Here is a 14,692-nt window from a genome sequence, read left to right on the forward strand (position 1 = left end):
TTTTTTTGTTTGTTTTTTACATTTGCCAATTATGTAAGTGCTTCGTGTATATTCGATTATTCTGTTGTTCTGTGTTTTAGCATGTAGATGTATTATTATTTTTATTCCCTTAATCTTTTATCGGCTACTACTATGTTATTTTACGTTCTGAATGGATTAAATGAGTTATTATTATTATTATTATTATTATTATTATTTACTAAAATATTATTTGTCTTATACCATTAATAATGTTTGCATACTTTTGTAAAAAACTTCCGATTTTCCTTATTTACATTTCTTTGTTTTTCCTCTGTAGTTATACAGATATTGTCGAATTTAATTCGACAATTTTTAAAAATCAACTTTTATAATATGGATCGCCCCTTTTCGAGTAAAAGTACATAAGCTTAAAACAATAAAGTACAGTTTTGTTTTAAATAAGACCTTTAAGCATTTAATATAGTATAATGTAGTGTAATGATAAGTCCAAGAGTAGTGCGACAAATGTTTCTGAGCGCGTAAGAGACATTACGCTAGCGATTGTTCCTTAAAAAAAAATAAAACCCATCGAAAAAAAAATACAAAAAAAAAAACAATATAACAAGAGCTTTATAAGATTCTCGTCATTTTTTTATAATACGGGGTTCTAGTGAGCTATCATAATTTAGTTCACTTCTAAATCAGGTTCATTATAATGAGAACTTCTATGAGGTAACTATTTACAATGTCATCATATCACTTGATTGGTTTGTATTCTAAAATGTACTCATCACATCTAATCAAAATTGTGTTTGACTAATTTTAAATTTGCAAAAATAGTTACTACCTATATATACTTCATAAAACATTTACTTTTAATGTTTAGTGTTTTCATTAATTATTTTACAAAATTGTAAAAGTAAATTAGGGCAAATGAAAAACAAATTTCTATTTGTAACGTTTTTATAATTCGATGTAAGATATAGCAAATGTTCAGTGTCCCTCGTCGATAGTCATGACGTCAGTGTCGGGCTCATAGTGCATGTCGAGTTCCCGCGTGCGCACAATCTGCTTGTACACGAAGGCAGACTTGCGCGGCGTGCGTGTGCGCTCCGCGCTTTCGTAGTCCACCTCGTATAAACCAAAGCGCTCACTGCCAACAAATTAAAATTCGAGTTATTTATTTTTAAAATATCAAATAAAGCATTATGTGTCCGTTAATAAAATATGCATACGTGTATCCTCTTAGCCATTCGAAATTGTCCATCATACTCCATGCCGTATAACCTTGGATATCTGATCCGTCTTCAATGGCGTCCAGTACAGCGCTCAAGTGATGTCTGTAGTATTTAATGCGATCGTCATCATTCAACCCCCCGTGTGATGCAAACCCATTCTCTGTTATAACAATTGTAGGATTTCTATAATCCTCTCTTATCTTCGTTAATAGCTTGTAGAAACCCCATGGAACAAACTGAAAAGAAATGGCCATATTTTTCAAGATACAATTCAATCAAGCCTTTCTGTCGCTTTGAACCTTCAAATACGTTTATTGCAATTACAATACAACTCTATTTAAGACTCTCAAATCGAATCAGGAATAATACAAGTTATGGTTAAATGTTTTGAGCAAATACTTTAAAAAAATTATCATTTTTTACTTACTTTCGTGAAATCAGATTCACCAATAATCCAATCGTCATACGTGTACATCATAACACCCAAGTCATCATCGAAGGACGGTGTCTCGTAATAGTTCATGGTAGACTCATTGCGATAAACAAAACTTGTATAATAGTGATTAAGTCCTAAGTAATCAGATGTACCGCGAATGTAGTCAATTTCCTCTTGAGTGAATTCCGGAAGCCTTGATCTGGGAAATCCTTGTTCTGCGCTTTTAGCGGCTACTCTTTCTTTAAGGGACTTTGGAAAATCGCCAGTTTCCGAAAATATAGGGTGAGTATAAAGGCCCCACTAGAAAATTAAATTTGTTAGTTTAACATAAAAAAAAATTGCAAATCTATTTCAGTCAAATTTAGTGAAATTTTATTTTGAAATAATATAAATTTTGGACCTTTAAGATTATTTCTGATAAGGGGTTTTTAATGCAACTTTTAAATGTTGTTTAACAAAATCTATTATTAATACCATTACTGACCGAGAAATCATTTGCTTCTTCAGCAGCTTGTGCGAATTCTTCATGTTCTGTATCATAATACTGCGCGACAATAGTCATGGAAATCTTTCCACCCTGAGTTGGACGAAACTCTTTATCGTAAATGTGATATGCTTTTGCATGAGCTAACAACAAGTTTCTCGTACACATATAGTCTGCGATACCCTTGATGTTAAGAAGGGGTGCCAACGCTTTGTCTCCATAGCCAGCATAGCAGACTGCGTGAGCTTCATTGATTGTAATCCAATCCTTAACTCTATCCCCAAATAACTCAAACGCAACACGCGTGTAGTCTGAGTACCAGTCAATAATATTAGGGTTGGTCCATCCACCCATGTCTTGAAGTTTTTGTGGCAAGTCCCAATGATACAGCGTAATCATTGGCTGAATGTTGTATTTAAGCATTTCATCAATCAAATTGTTATAATACTGAACTCCTGCTTCGTTGATTTTGTCGGGAAAACTGGTTGGTAAAATTCTTGGCCACGAAAGTGAAAATCTGTAATGATCCAGGCCTAGCTCCCGCATCATCTCTACATCTCTCTTATATTGGTGATAAGAATCGTCTGCGATATCGCCATTTAAACAGTCCGTTGTAATGCATGGATTTTCGTGGGTCACATGGTCCCAAATGCTTTCGGTTTTTCCTGGAAAATTGGTTAACATTTGACATTCATTTCGATTTATTTGTTAGTTTAAATAGATTAAATGTTATATAATGTGTTACTATAATCGTACCGTCTTCATTCCATGCTCCTTCTACCTGATAGGAAGCGGTGGCTGTGCCGAAACGAAAATTGTCAGGAAATTTCCTAACTTCATGTCGAACTTGATTAATTATTTTGCTTTCAGTTATTATTATAGACGCAGTAACAAGAAAACTGTAAGATTAAGGTGCATTTAAGGTAAAAAACACAATATGTCGTATTACGAGATCTTGTTATGTTAAAACATGTTATAATTTGGAGGCCAATTTAGTCATTTTAAGGATTTGGCCTCAATGACGTGATCTATGCATCTAATTCTGCTATTATAATCTTATCGTGGACCGTATCCTAGCACAAGACTAGAGCTTGGAATATTAACAAGAAATATTAGTAAATTAACAAGTATCGTCTACTACATTTTAAAATAAAAAAAAAAAAAAAACAAAAATAAAGTTACTTACAGTATCTGTAACGCCGCCATTGCGTGACTTAACCTCCAGCGAAGAAAACTAGCTTTATTTATACTAGTTTTAGCAGGCAAACATGTCACTTTTATCACTATCTTGACGATTGTCAATTATGAGTTACATGTATTTTGTTTTTTTTTTTTTTTGTGTAGTTACTAATCTATCGACACATTATCTTTACATACTTTCGAGTGTAATATTACGTTGAATTTAAATCCGCATGAGTTTTATGCTAACTTTCATGTAAACACCATATATATATAAATCTCATAATTCTCTTTTTTGTTTTAACTTTCAATAAAATCAAGTAAAAAACGACGTTACATAAAAATATTCTTGAATTGCTAAAAAATAGAAGCATTTAAATTAGTTGCTCATAAATGGAAAAGGAAATATTTAACATTTAGAATAATATATTGGCTCGTTAAAATGGAAAACAAGGAATTTCTGAACAGTCGAACTGTTCAGTTAGTTGTGTTGTCCAGTTAAAGTTTTGTTCACATACGCAAAGTTGCTGTCAGGTTAAATATTAAAGTTAAAACTATCAGTTATTATGTGTCCATAGCGGGCTGTAGACTAATGTATTTTGAAATCATGATTATTTTCGCATCTTTTTCTTATAGGATATTTTAAGTGTACAATTTTTTTAATTCAGTCGGATGAAATTTCCAATGCATTTCTTTACAATAACGCGGGATTAATATCCTATTATCGAGTCAGAGAAAAAACTCGCTGTGGTGACCTACACTGAGCTACGAATATAAAAAAATATATATAGTGGTTAAATAAAAAAAAAAACCCTTAATGGTCCAAAGTATTTTTATTATGATGAATTACTCTTCCGAGGACTTACTATGCTGTACTTACTAGCACTAGGGTTTTTTATAACCCTTTTCCGAGGTATAACGCAGAAATAATGATTATATTAGAAATTTGTCCTTCTTTCTTCCCACCCAATTTTGAAACACGTGACTTTTCTTGGTAATTTCTATAATAAGGTATATCGCAATAGTGCTTGTGAGATTCTTGAATTTTCTTCTACCTATAGAGCAATTATCTCTGGCATCAATAAAAGTTTACAGTGAATGTTGATATTTATCTTTGATTGATTGATCTGTTTATTATTCATATTTTTGTTACATAATAATTTCGATTCACCTATTTTGCGGTTTATCGCCAGAGAATTTTTTTAGATCAATCAGCAATTTAAAAAAATCTATTAACCTCTAACTCACACAAAGTTGGAAGAATGTCGATTACATGATAAAACTTTTTTTGTTAACATAAATAAACCAGCGCTTGACTACGACTCCACCTAACCTAAGTGAAGACGCGGCCGGAGGATAGAGCGCGCAACTTGGTAACAGTAACTTCATAAAAAAGTATCAATGTATAATCATTTTATTTTTGCATTATGTATGATCGTCATCATCAGCCTTTATCTGATCACTGTTGGACATAGGCGAAGGTCTTAGAGAAGAGAAACCTTAGAGAAGTCTTATTTATGCTATCTCGAATACCACCTTAATTATTTCATTGATAATTTATTATAAATAAAATAAAATAAAAATACGAACACTATTTATTGACCAAAAGAATTATAAAAAAGAACACAACTTTAAAACATATTAGTTACTATAAAAAAAAAATAAAAAATAAAATTATCATTTAAAACATCTTTCATCAAAATTTAATATCATTTAAAAGTAGCTTTGTGCTCTTAAAATTACATGAGCACATCTTGGATTAAGAATAGTGAATTAGATAAACATAATGTTCAGTTATTTATTTATAAAATCAAAACGTTCAGTGTCCCTCGTCGATGGTCATGACGTCGGTGTCGGGCTCGTAGTGCATGTCGAGTTCGCGCGTTCGCACAATTTGCTTGTACACGAAGGCGGACTTGCGCGGCGTGCGCGTGCGTTCCGCGCTCTCGTAGTCCACCTCGTACAAACCGAAACGTTGCCTTAAAATAATTTGATAAATCGTTTATTAAAAAAAGTGATTGACGTGTAAATTAAAAATTAGTTTATGAAAGGTTTGACTACTTTTATGGTATAAAATAAAAGTACTGACGTATAGCCTTGTAACCATTCAAAATTATCCATTAGACTCCAAGCCGTGTATCCCTGAACATCAGATCCATCCTCAATAGCATCCAGCATGGCGTTCATATAATACTTGTAGTAAGTAATGCGATCGTCATCGTTCAAGCCTCCGAGTGTTGCAAAACCATTTTCAGTAATTATCACAGAAGGATTACCATAATCTACTCTGATTTTTGTTAACAGTTTGTAGAATCCCCATGGAACAAACTGAAATACGAATATTGTGGTAATAGCAAAATTCCAAAACAAAGTAATAAAGTGTTCTTATACCGAATGGCAAAAGCCTTATAAGATGGATGTAAGTATATTGATTGCCATAATTTAAATAAACATGATCAAGAAGGGAGTGATGCCTGAGATAATAGAATTATTTGGAGGACGAAAGCCTGGTGCGCCGGCAACAGGAGAGATGATCGGTAGATCTGGCTAAGACACCAAAAGATAATCAAATTTATAGGAACATCGTTATAGACAGTTGGCCTTGTAATGACGCTTACTTTTGTGAATTCCGATTCCCCAATCTTCCAGTCATCATAGGTGTACATTATAACACCTAGATCATCTTCAAACGACGGTGACTCGTAATAATTTATCGTAGATTCATTACGATAAACATATTTTGTAGAGTAGTGATTAAGTCCAAAATAATCAGATGTACCGCGGATGTAGTCAATTTCCTCCTGAGTGAATTCCGGCAGCCTTGATCTGCGAAAACCTTGTTCAGCGCTTTTAGCGGCTACTGTTTCTTTTAAAGATTTCGGGAAATCGCCGGTTTCCGAAAATATGGGATGAGAATAAATCGCCCACTAAAAATAAAATTAACATCTGTTTAAGACTAAGTAGTTACATAATAATGTATAGTGCTCCTTCGGTTACTAACATAGGTTTTTGTATACCATAATAACTGATTATTACTTTAGTGAAAGAGAGTACCCCAGAATTTCTGAATGAATTAGTAGGTAGTATATAAACAGAAATCTGCAGGTTACACAGAGTTAATTTTAGAAAAGCTTTATCAAATATTATAATTATAACTATTGTAAAAATCAAATGATATTTTACTAACCGAGAAATCGTTAGCTTCCTCAGCTGCAACTGAAAATTCCTCGTACTCAGTATCGTACCATTGTGCGCTCAGTGCAATAAAAATCTTACCACCCTGTGTCGGTCGGAATTCTTTGTCGTAGATGTGGTACGCTTTAGCGTGAGCTAACAATAAGTTTTTCGTACACATATAGTCTGCGATACCCTTGATGTTAAGAAGAGGAGCCATTGCTTTATCTCCATAACCATAGTAACAAACTGGGTGCGGTTCATTGATTGTGATCCAATCTTTGACTCTATCACCAAATAACCCAAAAGCAACACGAGCGTAGTCTGAGTACCAGTCAATTATGTTAGGGTTGGTCCATCCACCCATCTCCTGCAGTTTTTGAGGCAAATCCCAATGATACAACGTAATCATTGGTTTAATATTGTACTTTAGCATTTCATCAATTAAATTATTATAATACTGAACACCTAGTTCGTTTATTTGATCTGGAAAGCTAGTTGGTAAAATTCTTGGCCACGAGAGAGAAAATCTGTAATAGTCAAGGCCCAGCTCCCTCATCATCTCTACATCTCTCTTATATTGGTGATAAGAATCATCAGCGATGTCGCCATTCAAACAATCTTTTGTAACACAGGGATTCTCGTGGGTAATGTGATCCCAAATACTTTCCGATTTTCCTGCAAATTTAATTACCACCATTCAATTCTTATTATTTATTTTAAATACTATAGGAAGAAACAAGTCAGAAAGTCTTCATACCATCTTCATCCCACGCTCCTTCTACCTGGTAAGAAGCTGTGGCTGTGCCGAACAAAAAGTTGTCAGGGAATTTCCGCACCTCGTGCCTAGCGTTTTTGATGATTTTTCCGTTGGCAATAAGTATGGAAACAGATAAGAGAAGGCTGGAATAGTTAGGAACAGTTTAAAAATGAACATAAATAACAAACACATTTGGTAGAAAATATTAGAACAAGGACTTATTTCATCATTGGATGGAAACGCGTCAAGTTATGGGGAGATGGGTGGTGGCGAGATATTTTGTAATAAAATTGAACAATTTGACTACTTACAGGAATTGAAGCCCCGCCATTGCGTGACTTTACCTTTCCTGATCGTCACCAGTCTTATTTATAGCTTTTTACCATCTGTATGACACTTTTATCATTATCTTGACGATTTTATATTAATCTTTCCAATGTTATGAGCACTTTGTTATTCGCGTGTGAGTTATCAGTCTTTTATCTCTTTCTTTTCATATCGATTAGTCTCCTAAGCGAAAAGTATTTCTCTATAGATGTTTAAAAAATATTCTTACTTTGTAAGAGTCGTAAATTTTACCGATAAAGGTAATTTTTATTTCGTAATTTAGAAATTCAAAGAATATTCTTCTGAACCTCTATTGGCGTGTAACAAACAAGTACGGATTTTTATCAATCCACTTACACTTGAAGATAAAAAAGTGAAATGTTAGGAATACGACATACATAACGTAAACAATATTTGAAACAGACAATAAATTTTGTTCGAGTATGATAGGGCTTAGCACTGTGATGCGTTGATGAGATTAAAAGAGTGATAAGAGAGATGAGCAATATAAAAAGCGCATGAAACCGCTGAAGGAAAACATCACACGATGGCATTACTTCAATTATTGTAAGTACTGATACTATATTAGTTATTCTTGTGATTTTAGTCCAATTGACAGGAGGGTAATGTTTTTGTTATGTACTCGTACACATATTCGTATTATATATTCGTGCTTAGCTTAACTGATTTGAAGTGTGGAGTTACGATCGGGAAACGTAAATTAAAGCTCTTTCGTTATTAATTGTTCCATTAAAATTAAAAATTATAACTTAAAAAGAACACCAAAAATTAAATCCTTTAATTTTACAGATTTCTTATAAGTACGTTCATCGCTATTGGTGAAGGTACAATCCCTAATAATATACGACACGAAGTTAGAAAATTCCCTGATAAATTCCTTTTCGGTACAGCCACCGCATCTTATCAGGTCGAAGGAGCATGGGATGAAGATGGTATATAGATTTCTTTTCATTTTTGTAAACTTTATACTTAAAGTTACAATAAATTATAATTTTAGGAAAATCCGAGAATATATGGGATCATTTAACACATGAGAAACCATTTTACGTCCTGGACTGTTCAAATGGCGACATCGCTGACGATTCTTATCACTTATATAAAAGAGACGTGGAGATGATGCGGGAGCTGGGCTTAGACTTTTACAGATTCTCACTGTCATGGACCAGAATTTTACCAACAAGTTTTCCAGACAAAATAAATGAAGCAGGAGTTCAATATTATAATAATTTGATTGATGAAATGCTCAAGTACAATATCAAACCAATGGTTACGTTGTATCATTGGGATTTGCCACAAAAACTGCAGGAAATGGGTGGATGGGCCAACCCTAACATTGTTGACTGGTATTCAGACTACGCACGTGTCGCTTTCGAATTATTTGGTGATAGAGTTAAGGATTGGATCACTATAAATGAGCCTCACCAAATTTGCTACAATGGCTATGGGGACTACAAACTAGCCCCGATTTTGAACATTAGGGGTATGGCAGATTATTTGTGTGCGAAAAACTTGTTGCTAGCTCATGCAAAAGCATATCACATCTATGACGAAGAGTTCCGACCGACTCAGGGTGGCTCGATTTTTATTTCTCTCAGCGCGCAGTGGTACGATGCGGAGCATGAAGAATTTGCAGTCGCTGCTCAAGAAGCTAACGACTTCTTTGTGAGTTTTTTACATTTTTGGATTTTTCTGTGTCAGCTGCAGACCTAACGTTTGAATGACATATACTATTCATAGATATAATCACATAGCTTTTATTAATTTTTTCTAGTGGGCTGTTTACTCGCATCCTATCTTTTCTACTATCGGTGACTTTCCAAAATCTGTAAAAGTAGCCGTAGCTAAAAAGAGTATTCAACAAGGTTATCCAAGATCAAGGCTGCCCGAATTTACCGACGAAGAAATTGCCTACGTTCGAGGCTCGTCAGATTATTTCGGTCTTAATCATTACTCGACTTTATATGTGTACCGGAATGAATCTAGCTTAAACTATTATGAATCACCATCATTTGATGACGACCATGGAGTTATTACTTATACATACGATGAATGGAGGATTGGCGAATCAACAAAAACGAATGTAAGTTTTCGCAAGATTTTGACTTCTAAGTATATCTTCTTATTTTTATTACTATTTTTAAAATCGGTTTGATTTTGGGAATTGTAAAAGAATTACTCAATATATTTTAGTTGGTTCCATGGGGTTTCACCAAATTATTAGCAAAAATAAGAGAAGATTATGAAAATCCTCCAGTTATAATCACAGAAAACGGGTTCGCCACACACGGAGGACTGAACGATGAAGACCGCGTCACCTATTACAAACATTACATCAGCGCTATGCTGGATGCCATAGAAGAAGGATCAGACGTCCGAAGCTATACAGCGTGGAGTCTTATGGACAACTTCGAATGGACTGCTGGTTACACGTATGTCATTTTTTTCTTTTTTCTTAAATAAGTAGCAGAACATTTTATAAAATAGATTTAAGTATTTATTTATAGATTATCATCTTTTTTTAATGCAAATATATTTTTATGTTTTCAGTGAGCGCTACGGTCTGTACGAGGTTGACTATGAGAGCGCGGAACGCACACGCACGCCGCGCAAGTCCGCCTTCGTGTACAAGCAGATTCTACGCACGCGGGAGCTCGACATGCACTACGAGCCCAACACCGACGTTATGACCATCGACGAGGGACACTGAACCTTGCAGTTTTTTTACAATTACATGTTATGTTAATTCTTTTTGTTAACTATAAATTTTAAATTAAAATTTAACTGAAAATCGACCTCCTAATTGACCTACTACCAGACAGTTCTACTAGCGCAAGCGCTTCTGAGCTAGATTTCTACGGCATTCACTTTTGTTTAAGATGACTAGCCGGGATGATTAAGAGTGTTATGTATATTTTTGTCAGAGAAAGAATGAGCAAGAAAGAGAGTGTGAGAGGGAGAGAGAGAGAGAGAGAGAGAGAGAGAGAGAGAGAGACTGACACGTTTTATTTTACTTAAACCGTTTTTGTCTCATAGTAGAATCAAAATTTTATCAATTGTCATTTGCTAAAATAATTCGGACTACAATGGAGTTTAATGAACCCTTTCCAAATTTACAATTTGTCACTATTGATTATAATTATAAAGTATTTTTTATTTATACAACTGTTAATATAAAAATATATTTAGATAATTCGAAGGTTATATACATGAATACTAGATATTTTCAAGTACGTTACGGTACATTAAGTAATTTAACAAAGGCTTAATTCTTATAACCTCGAAAGAATGGTGAAGGTTAACAATTTTAATGAGAAACATTACTGGCCCAGTATGAATTGGGGAAGGCCTATGTCTGGCATTGAACTGATTGGCTGATGATACTAAATTATCCATTACCAAAATAAATTAAAAGGATAAGTTGCATGAAAAAAAAATTAATACTGAACGTGTAGTTGTAGCCTCAAAACGTAAAGATGGTGCTAGTGATAAACTTATAGCGGAAAATATTATTAAACAAAACAGCTGGCAATTTAAGAATAATTTGCATTCGTAGCATAACGTTCGTTGTGAGTAAATGCGAGCAGCTAAAATGTGCTCGCGCACGCGTTTTTTGTGAGTTCCTAAAACCTTACTTTAAATATGATTGTTATAGTACTTGATTAAAAATATTAATCTGAATAAAATTAAAAACGAACTAGTTAGTCAAATTGTTGAAGTTCTTATTCGACATACTTTTATTAAATTGCATATGGGAATGGTGAAAATATTATTTAAATACATTCATTTTTACTGTTCAAATTTATAGTGCAAATAAGGTTTTTTTTATTAATACAACTATCACAAATTTATTTATTAACAGTTTACATATAACTTTTTGTATTGACGTCATTGTTTTAGATATCATAATACTAAATCAAAAAATCAAAGTAGATTTATCATACACTTTCCAGGCTCTTTGTCTTCGTAAATGCGGTGTTTGCTGATAGTAAGTATTACAATAGTCGGAGCACAAGAAAGTTTCCTGTTGGGTTTCGCTTCGGCACCGCGACTGCCGCTTATCAGATCGAAGGAGCCTGGAACGTAGATGGTGAGCATACCGTTGTTAAGACTTAAACACATTAATTCTAGTTGATACTTAAATTGAAACTACGCGGTTTCCAAGTTCTATTTCAATAAAAGTCAAGGCTAAGTATGGCCTCTATGCCATAAACTAGTTTTTTTACTCATATAGTGTGCCTAACCATCCTGTTTTAGATTTTTTTTTCTTATTTTCAGGAAAAACCGAAAGTATTTGGGATTACCTGACACATACAAACGCCAGTGCGATCAGAGATCGTTCAAATGGTGACATTGCTGCTAATTCCTACTACTTGTACAAGAGAGACGTGGAAATGATGCGAGAGTTAGGCCTGGACTATTACAGATTTTCACTTTCCTGGCCTCGCATCTTACCCACGGCATTTCCGGATAATGTTAACGACGCTGGAGTGAAATACTACAATAATTTAATAGACGAAATGCTTAAATATAATATAGAACCCATCGTCACAATCTATCATTGGGACCTTCCGCAGAAATTGCAAAAGATGGGTGGCTGGTCGAATCCATACATAATCGACTGGTATTCAGATTTCGCGCGCGTCTGTTTCAAACTGTTTGGACATAAGGTTAAAAAATGGATCACTATAAACGAGCCGGCACAAATTTGTGACTTCGGTTACGGCAGAGACCTGTTGGCGCCGATGCTTCAGATCTCAGGAGTGGCCGATTACCTTTGTGCCAGGAATTTACTGCTGGCACATGCCAAAGCGTATCACATATACGATAAAGAGTTTCGACCCAAGCAGAACGGCGCTATATTCATTTCATTGAGCGCTCAGTTTTATTCATACGAGTTTGAAAAATACAAAGAAGCCGCTCTAGAAGCTAATGACTTTAATGTACGTATTTATTTTCTCATTTTGAAATATCGACTCACTTATGTAAATTTTAACACACAAATTATCTCTTCTTTTAATATTGCCTTTCAAGCAACGTGGTACATATTGAAAAACCAATTAAAACATTTACAATTAATAATATAATCAAAATTTAATAATAACATGTATTTCCGTTTCAGTGGGCAATATATTCCCATCCAATTTTTTCTAAAACTGGCGACTTTCCACCTTCTATGAAAAAGCGAGTGGCACAGAAGAGCGCTGAACAAGGCTTCTTTAGATCCAGGCTTCCCGAATTGAGCCCTAAAGAAATCGCTTTCATCAAAGGCACTTCAGATTATTTTGGTCTAAATCATTATTTCTCGTTCTACGTCTACAGAAATGAATCAGTGAATGGTATGTTTGCGTCCCCTTCCACCGACGACGATCTTGGAGCTGCTACTTATTTCGGGGAGGCTTGGCAAATAGGAGAATCTAATGCGACTAAGGTAAACTTAAATTTCTCTCGTAATAAAAATTGTGACAAAAGTAAGCCAATAAGTTAAAGCTATAGTGGACCATAAACAGATTATTTTTAATACAGTTAATTTTTATCAAAAACAGCAGGATTTAAGTGTTATTCATTGTTTTTAAAACAGAAACAAATTTAATTATTCTAACGTTGTCTTCCAGTTCGTGCCAAAAGGATTCTATTATCTTTTGACGAAGATAAGAAATGACTACCACAATCCTCCAGTACTTGTGACAGAAAATGGATTCGCGACGCGCGGCGGCTTGCAGGACGACGACCGCGTCACTTACTACCGTCACTACATCTCCGCCATGCTGGATGCCATCGCTGAAGGTTCTGACATACGCGCCTACACCGCTTGGAGCATGATGGACAACTTTGAATGGGCAGCTGGTTATACGTACGTGTATATTTTCATGATTATCGGATATCATACCCAATCTTCGTCCTGACGTGTAACTTTTTTTTATAATAAATGGGGGCAAACGAGCGGCGTGAAGACAAAGGTGGTCAACGACGCCCATGGACATCCGTAACACCAGAGGAACTACAGATGCGTTGCCGGCCTTTATTAACTTACTTTTTGATTCCTTACTAAGCCTATTCCGGTCTTAGCCATGTCTAAAACGATTTAGTAATTTTGGGAAAGTCTAAACATCAAATATAAGTAGGTATCCACTAATGTAGACAATGCTTTTTGTTTTAGGGAGCGTTTTGGTCTTTACGAGGTGGATTTCTCTAGTCCAAATCGCACACGCACACCACGCAAATCAGCCTTCGTCTACAAACAAATCGTGCGTACTCACGAGCTCGACTGGAACTATGAACCTGAAACTTACGTCATGACTATAGATAAGGGACATTGACTGGCATACTGCAAAACTATTAAATATGTACTGATTTTTTTTAATTTGTGTAATAAATTCTGAAGTTATTATCGAAGTTTGATTTAATGATAAAATAAATTATTTTTCCCTTAACGTTGAAAGAATAGAACAATGTTAAAATTTATAAACTAAATGGTATATGGTAACTCGGAACAAAACGTTACTTATTATGACGACAGAAATGTATGCACAGTTGTTGTAAGAAATAAAAATTAAAATGTCCCGAATGCCAACGACATTCAACTTCGCCGTATTAAGACTTCATTTATACTAATACTCGTATAATAAAGCAAAACACACTTCTTTGTTGCCTAAGATGTCAGCAATTACAGCATATTTTTGAATAATTCTTTTTTTAATAAAAAGCCCTACACTTACGTCACGCTTTAGGCTATATATTTTCACGCTGTTAAACTTAGGGGTAAACATTTTGGATAAAAATCCTAATGTGGGAAAGAGACCATAAGTTGCTGCCAACATCAAGTTGCCAATGTTTGTCATGTCATTTTGACATTTGTAATTGATAATTTGACAAATGTGAACAACGAAATGAAACTTTTATAATTGAAAGCGGACGAAGTCGCATGGGAATAGCTAGTTTCTAATATTAATGCTAAACAATTTCCAAAACACTTACTTTACATCTTAGGTTACATACAGCACAAACAACAATGTTTAGATAGGCAATAATTACGAAAGAATTAAATATTTTTCTATAAGATTTATCAATGTCTCATCCACTATTGTAATTAACGGTTACATTTAGTTGGATTT

The 14,692-nt window shown here is 34.4% G+C and overlaps 2 protein-coding genes across 2 annotated transcripts; one reads left to right on the top strand and one right to left on the bottom strand.

Moving 5' to 3' along the window:
- Positions 1-912: 912 nt before the first annotated feature.
- On the bottom strand, positions 913-7,632 carry LOC106099419 (lactase-phlorizin hydrolase-like). The gene is made up of 12 exons (XM_013277978.1): positions 7,544-7,632; positions 7,233-7,375; positions 6,486-7,150; positions 5,917-6,225; positions 5,388-5,626; positions 5,121-5,277; positions 3,306-3,406; positions 2,876-3,018; positions 2,120-2,784; positions 1,627-1,935; positions 1,197-1,435; positions 913-1,114 (listed from the first exon to the last, which is right to left on the bottom strand). The coding sequence occupies exons 1-12, from the start codon at positions 7,561-7,563 to the stop codon at positions 955-957; spliced, it is 3,150 nt and encodes a 1,049-aa protein (XP_013133432.1). The 5' UTR covers positions 7,564-7,632; the 3' UTR covers positions 913-954.
- A 365-nt stretch (positions 7,633-7,997) lies between these two features.
- On the top strand, positions 7,998-13,966 carry LOC106099420 (lactase-phlorizin hydrolase-like). Its single transcript, XM_013277979.1, has 11 exons — positions 7,998-8,126; positions 8,370-8,512; positions 8,578-9,242; positions 9,352-9,660; positions 9,771-10,009; positions 10,128-10,286; positions 11,531-11,667; positions 11,856-12,520; positions 12,700-13,008; positions 13,193-13,431; positions 13,738-13,966. Exons 1-11 carry the CDS (start codon positions 8,107-8,109, stop codon positions 13,895-13,897), a joined length of 3,045 nt encoding a protein of 1,014 aa, XP_013133433.1. The 5' UTR covers positions 7,998-8,106; the 3' UTR covers positions 13,898-13,966.
- Positions 13,967-14,692: the final 726 nt, after the last annotated feature.

The sequence above is a fragment of the Papilio polytes genome, unplaced genomic scaffold, assembly GCF_000836215.1.
Source record: "Papilio polytes unplaced genomic scaffold, Ppol_1.0 DF824102.1, whole genome shotgun sequence".
Taxonomy (NCBI): Eukaryota; Metazoa; Arthropoda; class Insecta; order Lepidoptera; family Papilionidae; genus Papilio; species Papilio polytes.

Coding starts and splice junctions, on each gene's coding strand:
- LOC106099419 (XM_013277978.1), bottom strand. CDS start 7,563: ATGGCGGGGCTTCAATTCCT. Junction 7,376..7,543: donor ATGGCGGGGCTTCAATTCCT/GTAAGTAGTCAA, acceptor TAACTATTCCAG/CCTTCTCTTATCTGTTTCCA. Junction 1,115..1,196: donor GAATGGCTAAGAGGATACAC/GTATGCATATTT, acceptor ATTTGTTGGCAG/TGAGCGCTTTGGTTTATACG.
- LOC106099420 (XM_013277979.1), top strand. CDS start 8,107: ATGGCATTACTTCAATTATT. Junction 9,661..9,770: donor GCGAATCAACAAAAACGAAT/GTAAGTTTTCGC, acceptor AATATATTTTAG/TTGGTTCCATGGGGTTTCAC. Junction 12,521..12,699: donor TAGAAGCTAATGACTTTAAT/GTACGTATTTAT, acceptor TTTCCGTTTCAG/TGGGCAATATATTCCCATCC.